We start from the raw sequence: 15,554 nt of genomic DNA, 5'->3' as shown, positions 1-15,554 counted from the left end.
TTTTGGGTTGTTGTGCTGGCTTCATTTTTTGCAATTCTCTGTCCTGTTGATCATTGCTGATGTCTGATGATTCTTGTGCGTCGATCCACAAGTAATTTCCTCTAAGAAGGTAAATTGCCAGAATTACAATGAGTAAGAATGGATTCCTTCTTTTCAATGTCTCGTAAATATGAGTCTTTTTGACTCTTAGCATCTGCTGAATATTTTTTCTCTGTATCCCGCTTTGCTCATTCGGATGCATTTCACTCTCTTTTCCACGGTCATTACTGTTTTTTTCTTATGGATACCATGATCTGCAGGACAAAAAACATTAAAATCTTTAGTAAACAGCAAACTCACAACAAAAATGAGTCACCTACATGTTGCTATTTTGGATCTGATGATAGAAGATTAAAAAAAGAGGAGCAGACACAGTTATTCTGTTATACAGTATGAGCGGGAACCTCCTGTGTTTGTTGCTACTGTGGGCATCCATATTACGTCTGGGGTTCCGGGTATCGGAAGTTCTTTTGCAAGGGATCGATCATTAATGTAATGTAGTCATAAAAAATTTAATACATAGGTTTCTTTTTTCTGGGTTTGGTCAATTCTGTTTGACAGAGGTCCGTAGTTGGGAATACTTACTGTACACGAACAGAACACAGACCGAAGTAGATTTACGTGCCATCGGTCTGGCTAAAAAAACTGCTACAGTTGGCGCTCAGTCCATGTATTCTTTTCATGGCATTTTGTCATAAACAACATGCTGGTAGACGTGGAAGCGCCAGCCGGAGGCGGGCATCGGGCAAACGTGGCTGTCGGCGACTTGGCAACCTTTCCACTTCTCATCGCTAAAGCAAATTGGCATTGGCTGTTGATTCTGCAAGGTCCCTCTTGATTTTCTTCAGATTATTATTATATTGTCCATCCATCCATTTTCTATATCCACTTATCCTCACAAGGGTCGCAACAGCCGACCCCTTTGGCCCATCAAATAACTGCTGAGCACATGGAAGAGGATCCACATTGTTCCATCGTGCTGAACCCATAGGTGTAGACCAGACCACCAGACACTCGCCAACAAGCTCCACCTCCAGGCCTGGCTTCAGAGGTCTTCAGTGACATGTGTCCTTACCAGGGGCTTAGAGCCCCAAAAAAAGTTGCTTCTTCTAATTTAGGATGATTGGAACATGTAAAGCCTACATAAACATGGTATTGTGACGGCTTATGGAGGTGTCAAATAATTTTATACTATCTATACCTTATAGTTCAACCGCTCAGCTAATTAAAAAAATAAATCAATAAAAAAAAATCTAATTTTCATATATGACTCTTTTTCTGAGTTCACATCCATTAAGTTAAAAATCAGTTTTGTCTTAGTTGAGCTGAAGAACATTGTTGCCTTATTTATAGAAGACATTTTAAAATGATTATTAGTTGGGCTGTGGTCATTGGGAGAATCTGAAATGTAAAATTCAGTTTCATCCCCTTAACTGTGATAATGTGTTGTATGTTCTCATAACCACTTTAGATGCCCAAATTGATAGATGTGTTTTTTTTTAAACCAATGTTGTCCCTAACTTTAACTGGACAAAGCAAAATATTCAGACTGTACGCCTCCTAACAAGGAGTCTTCACCCATGTTGACATAACATTATCTGCCAGTGAGGAAGGGTTTAAACCAGTCAAAAACAATACCTGAAAGGGCAATTAAATTTGAAGCCTTTTTAAAAGAATACTGTCATATACTGCAAAGGTTACACTCATTATCCACAAATCTTGTTTGAACAGTCATCACAACATTGTTTGTTTGGTGTTCTTCAGGCCTTATGAATCCTTTCCTAGTCCTACACCAGCTTAGGTGTAACGGCGTCCTAGAGGGCATCCGCATCTGCAGGAAGGGCTTCCCAAACCGCATCTTGTATGCTGAGTTCAAACAGCGGTGAGCATCATTGGAAACCTGAATTGACTTGTTTGTCACATATGAGGTCAATGTCACCACAATTCCAATCTCAGCTATCGTATTCTGAACCCCTCTGCCATTCCTGAGGCCTCCTTTGTGGACAGTCGCAAGGCTGTAGAGAAGCTTCTGGGCTCACTGGATATTGACCACAGCCAGTACAAGTTTGGACAAACTAAAGTATGAGAGCAATGTTGTCAGATTTGGTACATTGGATGTGTCTTCATCTTCTTTCCATCTGCAGGTGTTCTTTAAGGCAGGTCTGCTAGGTCAACTTGAGGACATGAGGGACACCCGCTTGTCTGAGATCCTGACCACGGTCCAGGCCATGGGCCGAGGAAAGCTCATGAGAATGGAGAGAGAAAAGATGATGCTACAAAGGTTGGCAAAGTGATCATTTTAAACAGAATATTGAGACTATATTTCAAGTTATATTTACCCATACATAATTAGTAAAGTAAATAGTATACTGCCGTGGTGGGCCGTCAGGGCCAGCAAGGCCTTCTCTGCTGGCCTAAAATAACCTGACATTATTAACATAACTATAATAAACTAGAATAATTATAATAACTGTAATCAAAGCCAATTACATTTTAAATTCATTTATACTAAATATATATATTAAGCATATATTTTTAGTTATAAAATTATTGTCCATATTCTGTCCTTTTTGTGTCATATGATATCCATTTGGTTACACGCCTTCTAGTGTTGTAGTTTTAAGTTGGAGTTTTTAGCCAGTAAGAATTCGGCTAACTTGTGTCGCCAGGCTGTATGTAATCTGCCTGCTCCCGGAGGCGCTAGGGCATTCACTTCAACAGTTGCAGGCTTCTGCGCAAGCGCAGATTGATATGTGAGTAGCCTGTATACTTATTGGACTGCTGTAATAGCTAATCGAGTCATAAGATTGACATCTAGAGGCCTCACGTTGAACGTGAGTGGATGCTCACTGCAGGAAGGCGGTGCAATGCTCAACAAGCAATCTACGTGGTGTAGCATTAGAGGCGTAGCGTAGCTATTAGCTAACCTTTCCCGACTTGGCCATATTTCTGACTGGGCTACCAGGAGCGTGAGCTAACCTTGGTAAATATTTCTGCTGGGAATGCCTTTTGTTTGTAATGGATCGATTGGTGTTTGGAGCTACACTGGATTTGCACACTTAATTTGTTTAACCAAGGCAGCAACGAGACACCAAAGCACGACTGGACACACTATGCTACGGTCCTTTTAAAAACTTATTGGGACACCCGAGTGGATATACAGTATTGTACAACTCAGTTCAAAGGTAAAGAGAATTCCTTAATGTGCTACGGTGCTTTTAAAAAACTTTTGGGAACACCTGAGTGGATACGTTCTACATCTCAGTGCCAAGTGAAAGAGATCATGAAGAGGTCAAGATAAATCAGGAGATATTGAAAAGACTGATCTATTGTGACCACCGTTTGTTTTGGTGAGTGCAAGCCTTTTCTTTATTCATTGTTTCATCATTCATATTTTTGTGTTATTTTATTTTGTTCATATTCAATTAATAGTAAAAAAAATAAAATTGTGTTGTTATATTAGACTGCGATTTGAAATTTGGACTTCATAAAATTTTGTGGATATTTTCTTTACTTATTATCCCCGTATTTTCCGCACTATAAGGCGCACCCAAAAGCCTGATTTAAAAAAAAAAAAAAAAAAGCTGACGGTGCGCCTTATATATGGATCAAATCATGTGCTGACTGCATAAACTATAGTTTATGCCTAAAAATTCAGTTCAAACAGACCTGGCCCAAAGGTATTAAAGCCGACACAGCCCAGTTAATTAACTTGATTTGCAGGCCCAACACGATTTTTTTTTTTTGTGTGGCCCCACACTCATGTTTGTTGTTTAAATTTCCCTGGCTTTCGTTTATTCCTAACATCTTTGTGCTCCATAGAAATAGCAGGTTGAAAATATTTAATGCATGCAGAGGAAAAAATTAAAAAGACAGCGGCGCCACCTTCACCCGCGCCTGGCTCCAAACTCATACCATTGCATGTTTGTCGTTCAAATTTCCCTGACTTTCGTTTACTCCTAACTTCTTTGTGCTCCATGGAAATAGTGGGTTAAAAATATACATTGCACGCCGAAGAAAAAACTAAAAAGACAGTGGCGCCGCGCATTCACCAGCGCTTGGCTCCAAACTCATACCGTTCCATGTTTGTCATTTAAATTTCCTTGACTTTAGTTTATTCCTAACTTCTTTGTGCTTCATAGAAATAGCGGGTTAAAAATATATAATGCATGCAGAGGAAAAAAATTAAAAAGACAGCGGCGCCACGCATTCACCCGCGCTTGGTTCCAAACTCATACCGTTGCATGTTTGTCGTTTAAATTTCCCTGACTTTTGTTTATTCCTAACTTCTTTGTGCTCCATAAGAATTGTCACGGTGGGCCATGGCGAGTGGAATGTGGGTGTGCGAATGAATGAGGATGAACCAAGGAACCAATAGGAACCACCCTCCTGCGAGGAAGCCAGGAGGGGATGTGCTCGAAGTGAGGTTTTAATCAATAAAAGGTGACAGGAACAAAAGCAGACCAAAACTGGGTAAAGTATCAAAACAACGAGAACTAAACCAAACTACATTTACATGGAAGAGCGATTGCGGGACTGGAGAACACTAAGGATGAGAGAGAGAGGGAACAAAGGCAGGGGGTTACCATTACAGTAATCTCACAAGTAACAGTGACAAACCTACAACTTAAATACACAAAACTCTAATTACAAAACAATGCGAAACAGCTGAGAGAGAACAAGAGGCGGGGGAAGCTGATTGGGTGACACGCAAGGGCAGAAACACACAGGCGGACAAAATCAGGTGGACAAAATCAAACTAATGGACAGGGAGGCGAGGCAGACGTGGGGGAGAAACTGTTCAAACTAAATGGCTAAACAACCCAAAATCTCTACAACTAAACCCATAGCAGAATAAAACCCAGGCAGAATGTGACAGAAATAGCGGGTTGAAAAAATTTAAAGCATGCAGAGGAAATATTAAAATGACAGCGGCATGGCGCCTTCACCCGCGCTTGGCTCCAAACTCATACCGTTGCATGTTTGTCGTTTAAATTTCCCCGAATTTCGTTTATTCCTCTTTGTGCTCCATATAAATAGCAGGTTGAAAATATTTAATGCATACAGAGAAAAAAATTAAAAAGACAGCGGCGCCATCTTCACCCGCGCATGGCTCCAAACTCATACCGTTGCATGTTTGTCGTTTAAGTTCCCCTGACTTTCGCTTATTTGGATCTTCTTTGTACTCCATAACGAAATAACTGGTCAAAAATATATAATGCATGCCAGGATTGCAGCGCAGCGTTTACAAGTGCATGGCGTTTACAAGTGCATGGCTTGATCTGGATCTATTCTGCCTTCTGCGGCTCCTGTTTAGTAGTTAAATAGCAATTACCAATAACGCATTCTCTGTTTTATCAGATTTTTTTTAATAACAAAATGTTCTTAGTATAATATCCATAAAACGCTTATATTGTATAAATAAAGTTTATATTCTATTAATAAAGTTTGATGACTTTCCTGATTTTTGTTTTAATACATTCCCTTTAGTAAAGCACCATCTAGTGGCTGCATAACGCAACTCTATCTAGTGCAGTGGTTCTTAACCTGGGTTCGATCGAACCCTAGGGGTTCGGTGAGTCGGTCTCAGGGGTTCGGTGGAGCCTCCACCGCAGAGGTCCACCCCTCAGTCTAGTTTGCAGTTAGTGGGCACAGTCATCGAAAGCGTCCTGCTCTGAGATTTCCTACCATGCACTGTGTTGGTTTTGTTATTTGAACAAGGTGATATTAATGCACAATTCATTTCGTGCACCAGAAAAAATAAAAAAAAATCATATTTTATATTTTACTAAAGAAGGGTTTGGTGAATAAGCACATGAAACTGGTGGGGTTCGCTGCCTCCAACAAGGTTAAGAACCACTGATCTAGTGGATGCATAATGCAACCCCAGCCAGTACTATGGTTTCAACTCTATGTGCGCCATAATCATCACCATAATCCGGTGCGCCTTATATATGGCATTTTTAAGAAATTGGCCATTCATTTATGGTGCGCCTTATAATCCGGCGCGCCTTATAGTGCAGAAAATACGGTACTTTTTTAAAGTTTTGACAGCATCACGTACAATGACAAGTTTTAATGGCTGGATCGCGTCCGAGTGCTTAAAATAACTATTATTTGTGCATTTTATTGATTAATTCAAACTTGAATGGGTGAGCCATTAGCCGTGATGTTAAAGATAGAAGTAAAAAGATGATTTACCTGGAAACAAATCAAGAAATACAACTAAGGTAGCCTAGCCCCCTTAGGGAATATGGCCACAACAACTTCCTCACATAAAGGTAAATAAATCCTTTCTAGAATTTATTTATGTTTTTTAATTGTATACATGTAAATTTTATATACATATTACTAACTATAATATTTTGAGGTATATACAATTTTAATGTTTTTACCTGGGGTCTTACATGCATTAGTGAATTAATATACGTTTGGATTGCCCACCATACGGCAAATTTGTGTTACGATCACAACCGCAGAACAGATTAATCTCATAAACCAGGGCCCCACTGCATTTCTCATGGGCTCACCACCTGTGGGAGGGGCCATAGGGGTCGGGTGCACTGTGTGCAGGGTAGTGACCTAAGGGGACCTTGGTGCTGCGATCCCCGGCTGCAGAAGCTAGCTCTTGGGATATGGAATGTCACCTCTCTGGCAGGGAAGGAGCCTGACCTTGTGTGTGAGGCCGAGAAGTTCCGACTAGATATAGTCGGACTCGCCGACACACGCATCTTGGGCCCTGGTACCTGTCCTCTCGAGAGGGGTTGGACTCTTCCACTCTGGACTTGGTGAGAGGCACAGAGCAAGTGTGGGCATACTGATTGCCCCTCGGCTCAGCGCCTGTACGTTGGGGTTTACTCAAGTGGACAAGAGGGTTGCCTTTCTGCCTTCGGGTGTAACGTGTGTGCAGAACTGAGCGCACGCAGAGGACTACTCGAGCAAGCAAGAGCTTGAAGAGGGAGGAGTATCGCGACCGAGATTCTGAGCGAGAGAGGGCTATCGCGAGCCAGCAAAAAGGAATTTTGAGTTAGCAACATTTTTTTCCGTGCTCAAAATCCATCTGCGCTCGCTCAGACTATTATCATTGCTCGCTCAATAGTTTTATTTTCTGTGCTCAATTTTTTTTGTGCGCTCGCGATTGTGGCACAAATATAATGCCATATTTCCCACACATGCGTAGTACAGCCAAATACAATTGCACTTGGTTTGACTCAATCGCTTTGCGTTGTGTAAAGCAAGAGACATCTCGGTCCAAAACCTTTAGGCCTACTATTCTTTGGAGCTACCTCTATCAGTTGGCCTTGCTCAACTGCCACCAAATAACTTCATAACAAAAATTGCGGGAAATGCATTATAATACATAGAAAAAAAACGTAGATTATAATGAATGTGGTCTGTCCAACTTGGGACCCATGAACATATACGTCATGATTATTTAGTACGCCAAGCTGCAACAGTTTAGAATTTTAACTTTAACATGATTATATAATTAGCGTGAAGTTTCAACTCCTTAGTGTTTTTTTTTTAATGCTTTTGTGGCAGGCACTAGGACCATGTCACTCACCCAGTAGGCATGTTGCAATGAACCTTTGATGCTTTGAACCTGTTGGCTTTGTATTTGCTGATTTGGACAGTGTTGTCTGAGTTTTGTGATGGCATGCGAAGAGTAAAGACGTACACTAGCACAGCGACGTGTAGTTTCTTCGTCCTGCCACACTTTCTGCTTTGATTTTACAAAAAAATCATTGAAAAGGTACCACAAAGGTACCATGTATGGTTAATGAAAAACGGTCTAAATCTTACACCAGACCATGTCCAAAGTCCAGCCCGGGGGCCAAATGCGGCCCGTGGTCAATTTCCATCCGGCCCGCAGCCTCCATCATAAAATCAATAACGTTTGACCCACATGGAGAATTAATACATTGGACAGCAGCGCTGTTACCTGCGTGTGCTAAATGCTGCCATTTATAGGCTCAATTATGAACAGCAAATTAGTATATGAGTAATTGACTGTATGAGCCCCTAATTTTCTCAAATGGCGAAGTGAAGTGAATATTCAATTTCAATAAAAATTTGAATTGAATTCAATTCAATTTTGATATGCATGTTTCAAATTAACCAAAACACATGCTTAAGATAGCTGAAATGAAAATAAAAAAGGAAATGTTGAACACAGAACGGCTCGCTGAAATGTGTTTAAATTAATTGCAGCTATATGTAAAGAATGCCTGCCAAGGTTGGCCCCCGTACATTTTTAACACACCAAATCTGGCCCACTTTGCAAAAGGTTTGGACACCCCTGTCTTATACAGTGTCACTTTAACACTTGAAGGTCCAGCGTTTGGCTCTGTTACCTATAAAGACCACCGGGTGCTGATTGGCACCAAAGATTTTAGCTAACACCCAAAATCACCTGTGAACAGCTATGTAAATTGAACAAAAGAGAAGTTGCACACTCACTTTATCTTGTTGGGGGAGCATCAGACATGCAAATGTAGTCATTATGTGGGGGTGGAAGAGCTTGCATAGAGCCATCTATTGAAAACTTCAAGATAAGAAAGGCTGACGTTGCAACACAAGTTTATCTTGCTGAGAGAGCAACACAAGATTTTCCTCTGATGGTGAGATTTATTGATAAAAATGGACCAAAAAAAAACATACAAATATATACAGCGTATGCGTCATCAGGGTGCAGTCAGTTTTTCTGAGTAAATACATTTCAACAGTCATTCACAATCCAGTCGACCAGGGTTGTGTGATGTGATGCATTTGGTGACAAATGACCCCCACACATCTGAATTTGCAACAAACATCAGTTTTTGCTCGTTCACTGCGGGTGGACGTCATCAAATCGTGGATGTTGCATGGTATCTTTGAAGTGGGTTTGGGACATTATTCAAATGATCTGTGGGTTTCCCAGGTTTGCTGACCAACAGTCATTTAGTGATGGTACCCTGGTGACTCGGCGCAAGAGTCCACCCCCAGAAACAAAATGGAGGCTGCAAGAAGCCCCAAAACTCTTTACATGCTGCTAAATGGACAAAAAAACTGAAAAACTCCACAAAAGCTCCACTTTCCTTTTTTGCATTTTTCACCTTGTTGGAAAAGAAATATGAAAAAGGGAATAATATGAAACAGAATTTTACCTGAAGACAATGGAAGGTTTAAGTCTTCTCCATCTGAGTCATTGTGATTTACTTCACTCAAGATCATTTCCAATGTCTGAGCATTGAGTCTTATCTGCATTTTTGTTCTTTAGGGGTTTGCACACACAGTATTCCCAATGGTAATGCAATCTGCATCCAACAGGCCATTTCAATAGATAGGTCAATTTGCATGTGTTTACACCTGATTCCAAATGCGAACAAGTCGTCTGCTTGCTACAGGAACAACCCCCAACAATCTTGTTTTTGTTTCTTACTGTTCCACAGTTAGTCACAAGCAAGTGAAATCTGCATTTGTACAAACTTATGGAATGATAATGTGAATCATTATAGCATCATACAAAGGCAACCTTATTTAGATGCAAACATGACCTAAAACAAAAGTCACCAAGAGATTATTTTTTCGTGAATCTGCATCTATGCTTTTTATGGATGTTTATGTTGACACATTGTGATTGAAACCACATTTGCCTGGGAGTGTAGCTATAAAAGTCTCATTGGCGCCTGACACACCAATGAACATTTTTTTACTGTTTTTGTTTTGTGTTTTTCTACTCATGCTGTATTTTACTTCTTGTGTGTTTGGCTGTATTTGTAATGCACTGTGTGCTTTGTGTACAACAAACCAAACAATTCTTATCTTGAATGAAGTTTTCAAAAGAGGGGTCTGTGCAAGCCCTTCAACCCCCACTCAAAAACACATCTCAGAAACCCCACACAGGATGTCCAGGTAACAACATTTGCATGTGTGATGCTCCCCTCAGCAAGATAAAGTTGGTGTGCAGCTTCTCTTCTATTCAATTTACGTCATAAAGTTATCCATCCACAGGTGATTCAGGAAGCGAGTGATAATCCTTGGAGCCATTTGGCATTCCGGTTGTCTTTATAGGTAGAAGTGCCAAATGACACCTCTCTGGTCTTTCTAGTGTTAAAGTCCCATCACTAGCCTGAGTTACTTGTGCAATCGTAGACTAAGGTTGGCTGCGTCACTACAGTCACACTATGGGCAACAGGCACTAGGCAAACATTTGACCATTGACTGTAACACATCGAGTGAACGGAAAAAAGAAGAAATAATAAGTAAAGAAAAAAGAATAGGTCTCAGGATGTGGGTTGTATATACTGTAGTTCTCCTCTAAGTTTACTCTTCCATAAGGCAGTGGATCTCAAATGGGAGTCAGCCAAACCGCAAATCTAATGTAATGCTTTCTAATGCCATAGCAGAAAGAGTACTGTTTTCTTTACAAATTAAGAGAAAATAACCATAACATAAAACAATATTTTTAAATTTTGCTGTAGTGATTTCTTTGCAAAATGTTGTGTGTGTTTGTTGTTTTAGGTTTTATACAAACATACTTAGTCATTGGTGACATAAATTGGTTTTGGGGTCCTTGGCTGGAAAAATATTTCGATAATTTAAAAAATGTTGAAAAACACAAACTTGAGGTATGTAAACTTATTAGCACAACCTACATATTAATTTGTTGTCTATGATTGAATTATTGCTCTTGTTTTAAATGAAGGTTTTGAAATTGTGGCCCTTGAGGATGACATTTTTATTCACTGTATATTTTGGGTTAGGGCTGGGGTTGGATAATCTTGGTGACATTTTTGTTTGGAATAATCTAAAGGCATGTTAAACAAGTAAACTATGTTCCCACGTTCAACTCAGAGTGGAAATCACTGGTAAAAATCTTGGATTGCATTTTGGAAATATCTATTATTATTTGTTTATTCATATGGTTTTGATGCAGGGATGCAGTGATGGCAATCCAATTCAACATTCGGTCATACTTCACTGTCCGCACCTGGCCGTGGATGATGTTGTTCTATAAATTGATGCCTTTGCTGAGGAGTGCTCAGGTAGAAAAGGAATTGGCCTCCCTCAACGTAGACTTCAGCAAACTCAAGGAAGCCTTCGACAGGTGCTGACATCCTTCAACTGCACCCCATTAAATGCCATCAAAGGTCACTGCTCTCCACTCCTTCTTCAGGTCCGAGTGTAAGCGAAACGCGGCAGAGGAGCGTCAGGTGATGCTGGTCCTGGAGAAGAATGACTTGTTCTTGTTGCTCCAAGCTGTAAGTGATAATATTGCTTTAATATATTAAGGGTTCATCGCCTCCTTTTTAAAGCAGTGGTTCTTAACCTTGTTGGAGGCACCAAACCCCACCAGTTTCATATGCTCATTCACCGAACCTTTCTTTAGTAAAAAATAAGATATGATTTTTTTTTTTTACTGGTGCACGAAATGAATTGTGCACTAATATCTCCTTGTTCAAATAACAAAACCAACACTGGGTAAAAGTACCAGTTCCCCGCCACCACGTCGTGAGTCCGTACGGCGATCGACCCTTTAGATCGCCGGACGCAGGAGCTTATTTGCCTGGATCGGCGCTCGGAAGATAACGGGCTAATTCCGGTGTGTGGTCCCGACTGAGAAGGAGGTCTCACTCTGCTGCTTATCCAGCGCTCTCAAAGCGGACCGGTAGGGAGTTTCACTCAGACACATATACAGCCCTCTCTAAGCGGTCTGATTGGGAGATCTCACCGGTAGGAAATCTCAGAGCAGGACGCTTTCAATGACTGTGCCCACTAATTGCAGATTAGACTGAGGGGTGGACTTCTGTGGCGGAGGCTCCACCGAACCCCTGAGACCGACTCCCCGAACCCCTAGGGTTCGATCGAACCCAGGTTAAGAACCACTGACTTAAAGGAATAGAACAGAATAGAAAACAAACAACACTATCCAAAAGAACCTTGGGTGATGGACTTCATTCTATCCATGAATCCATTTGTAACTCGAAACTTTTGTTAACCCAGGAATTGTTTCCAAAATTAATAATAATGCAAGTACAGTAATCCATGACAGTCTCAAGTTATATTTACCTGTTTTTTTTTCTTTATTGGAAGTGCATATCTAAAGTTCATTATGTGGTTGCCAGTGAGATACTCATATGTATGATATGTATGATCTGATTAGTCGCCTCGTCACAAGTACAGTTGTTGATAAAGTGACTGGTTTTATAATTGTGTGGCAGCCCTAATTTTAACATGCGGCTGCAATTGACTTATTTGTACTTACCATCAAGTGCTGCACATGCTTCTCAATTTTTGTAGGTTAATAGCCAACGTGCTGGAGTTGAACTATGGTTTTTCCATGTTCCAAAGTATACTGTATTTTCTTTTCTATGTGTATGATATTTTTTAAATATCAAAATTTTCATCCGGCCCAATGAGAGTCAGCAGAATAAATAACAATAATAATAATAATAATAATCGAAATAAGTCTGCCATTGCTCAGGCTCTAAGAAAAAGATGGCATGTCAATCCATGATTATTGAATTTAGCAAACATTCATCCTGTGATTGACTGCTGATTGCCGTTATTCATGTAGTTTAGCATTAATGGCCCTGTACAATTGGTCAGCTTGACTTTAAAATTATTAAGATTACTTGGTCAACACAGGAACAAGCCAACCTTGCAGATGCAGAGGAGCGGTGCAACCAGTTAATCCAGTCCAAGATCTGCCTGGAGTCTAAACTGAAGGAGGTGCATGAGCGTCTAGATGATGAAGAGGAGGTGAATGCCAAGCTGATTTCCAAGAAACGCCTCCTGGAGGATGAAGTGTTGGTTCTGCGGAAGGACGTGGATGATCTGGAAATGACACTGACCAAGGTGGAGAAGGACAAACACAGCATTGAGAATAAGGTGGGCCAGATCTGGAACACATTTTCGTTCTGTCCAAAAGTGCTCTGATGAGCTTTGCCTGTGGTCTGGAAATAGGTAAAGAATCTCTCCCAAGAGATGTGTGTCCTCGATGAGTCCATTGCAACTCTGAACAGGGAGAAAGTTGCTCTGCAGGAAGCTCATCAACAAGCTCTTAATGACCGCCAGGCTCAGGAGGACAAAGTCAACATTTTGTCCAAGGCCAAGAACAGACTGGAGCAACATTTGGATAGTGTAAGACCAGAGCTCCATGCTGGCCTTCCCTCCATTTCCAACTCAATGTTCCTTTCCCGCAGTTGGAGAGCTCCTTTGAGCAGGAGAAGCGGGTGCGGACCGAGCTGGAAAAAGGAAAGAGGAAGCTTGAGGCTGACATTAAAACCTACCAGGACTCTGTGAGAGACATAGAGGATCAGAAGAAGGAACTTGAGGAGAGAATGAACAAGTAGGAAAATAACCTCTTACCTGTTTGTGGTCAGAACCTATTTGTGGTCAGAGGTTTTTTTGTGTGAAGTAAGATTAAGTATTGCTCATTGACAGAAAAGACTTTGGGTTGGGCCAGCTTCAGTCAAATTTGGAGGACGAGCAGAATCTGGTGACTCAGCTGCAGAAGCGAATCAAAGAGCTTCAAGTAGGTCACATCTTAGTCACGTCATGCATTTGTCAACCAGCGTAAGTGACCAAGCAGATGGTGATTTTGCCAGACTCGCATTGAGGAGCTTGAAGAGGCACTAGAGGCAGAGCGTATGTTACGATCCAAGGCAGAGCGTCAGAGAACTGATGTTGCCCGAGAATTGGAAGAGCTTGGTGAGAAGCTGGAGGAGGCGGGAGGAGCTTCTGCTGCTCAGATTGAGCTTAACAGGTGAGTCCAAGCCCCAGTGAGGCAACCGACATTACATTCCTTTCACTGTTTTCATGCTAAAATAGGAGGCGAGAAGTGGACTTCCTCAAGTTGCGTCGTGAGTTGGAGGAGGCAGAGCTTCATCTTGAGACAACAGTGTCCACACTAAGGAAGAAGCATGCTGACACAGTGGCAGAGCTTACCGAGCAGATTGAGGCTCTACAAAAAGCCAAGCAGAAGATAGAGAAAGAGAAGACAGAGTTTCGGCTGGAGGCCGATGATCTAACTGCCAACCTTGAGCAACTCTCGCGGGCCAAGGTCCCAATATGGTCGATGATCAGTCAGGCTTCACAGCAGTCTGTTCAAAGATTTGGTGTTGTTTGCAGGGAGCTGTGGACAAGATGTGTCGTGTCTATGCAGACCAGCTCACTGAGAGTAATGGCAGAGCTGACGATCTGCAACGACAGCTCACTGAAATGTCAGCACAGAAATCGTGCACCGTTGCTGAGGCAGGTAAGTACAATCAAGTAAAGATGTTGGTGGTGGTAGCCGTTCAGTTTTATTTTATACGGTTAGTTAGTTAGTTAGTTAGTTAGTTAGTTAGTTAGTTAGTTAGTTAGTTAGAATAATATGGTATGAGCAGTGGTGGTCCGTGTGTTTCACACTTACGCCTTCAGTGAAGTCCAACTCAATAAACAATAAATATCCCTCATAAGCATCCGTACACATTACTAGCAATTGCATCACCTTAATCGTGTCCAACACAGGATATTTTCTGGAGTATTTAAACATCACTAAACATGCATCAGCAGTTAGAACGTATTCACTATAAGTGATACTATTAAAACAAAAATAAAAGGGAATTTAAAATTATTTGTCCACAACGTTTTATTATATCCACCAAGAGAGCTAAATTTCAAATCAGTTTAAAAAAGGAAAGAGTATCATTTTATTGATTTACCATTAAATGATTTTGGCGCAGTGAATAGCACGTCCGCCTCACAGTTCAAAGGTCCCGGTTCAAATCCATCTGGCTCCAGCCTTCCTGTGTGGAGTTTGAATGTTCTCCCCGAGCCCGCGTTGGTTCTCTCCGGGCACTCCGGCTTCCTCCCATTCCCAAAAAACATGCGTGGCAGGTGAATTGGACATACTAAATTGTCCTTAGGTTTGATTGGGTGCGTGATTGGTTGTTCGTCTCTGTATATATATATATATATATATATATATATATATATATATATATATATATATATATATATATATATATATATAAAAATGAAATTTACTGTTATTATAATTGTGATAATAATGTCAGGTTATGTTCAGCCTGCAGAGAAGGCCTTGCTGGCCCACCGCTGAGTATGAGCAGAAGAAATATACTGTCTGTTAGTATAAGTTATTATGATTAAAAAAAAAAAAATTCAAACCTTGATGTTTTTCGGTTAAAATGTGTAAAATTCCTACTTTAAAGAGTGGAAAAATGTCACAAATATTACAATTTTTTCTCCTATGGGCCTCGTCATATTATCAGATTTATGATATCTAGATTTTGCTCAGCATATTCAAGACGTTTTGACAGTATTTCCTGTTGCCTGACAGCCGAATACAGTCGTCGCCTTGAGGAACATGAGGTGCTGAGTAGTCAACTACAGCGATCCAAAGCCGATCTCAGTCATAACGTGGAAGACTTGAAAAGGCAGCTCGAGGAGGAGAGCAAAGTATTTTTTCTTTTTTTTTGTGCTTGTTTGAGGAACAAATGATTGAAACAGCAGACAAAAATAGTTTT

General features: G+C 40.8%; 1 protein-coding gene across 1 annotated transcript in view; it reads left to right on the top strand.

The window, feature by feature from the left end:
• LOC148426872 (myosin-7B-like) overlaps positions 1–15,554 on the top strand; it is a 94,536-nt gene that overhangs the window by 63,362 nt on the left and 15,620 nt on the right. The window contains exons 21-33 of the mRNA XM_088409000.1: positions 1,804–1,921; positions 1,996–2,119; positions 2,184–2,320; positions 10,958–11,128; positions 11,198–11,282; positions 12,670–12,912; positions 12,988–13,164; positions 13,227–13,372; positions 13,468–13,558; positions 13,632–13,789; positions 13,855–14,086; positions 14,155–14,281; positions 15,368–15,486. Of these exons, the coding sequence (XP_088265126.1) occupies positions 1,804–1,921; positions 1,996–2,119; positions 2,184–2,320; positions 10,958–11,128; positions 11,198–11,282; positions 12,670–12,912; positions 12,988–13,164; positions 13,227–13,372; positions 13,468–13,558; positions 13,632–13,789; positions 13,855–14,086; positions 14,155–14,281; positions 15,368–15,486 (1,928 nt within the window). The remainder of the gene's footprint in view (positions 1–1,803; positions 1,922–1,995; positions 2,120–2,183; positions 2,321–10,957; positions 11,129–11,197; positions 11,283–12,669; positions 12,913–12,987; positions 13,165–13,226; positions 13,373–13,467; positions 13,559–13,631; positions 13,790–13,854; positions 14,087–14,154; positions 14,282–15,367; positions 15,487–15,554) is intronic.

This window comes from Hippichthys cyanospilos, chromosome 2, assembly GCF_059441005.1.
Source record: "Hippichthys cyanospilos isolate Australia breed blue-spotted pipefish chromosome 2, RoL_Hcya_1.0, whole genome shotgun sequence".
NCBI lineage: Eukaryota > Metazoa > Chordata > Actinopteri > Syngnathiformes > Syngnathidae > Hippichthys > Hippichthys cyanospilos.
This window is presented reverse-complemented; position numbering and strand designations above follow the sequence as displayed.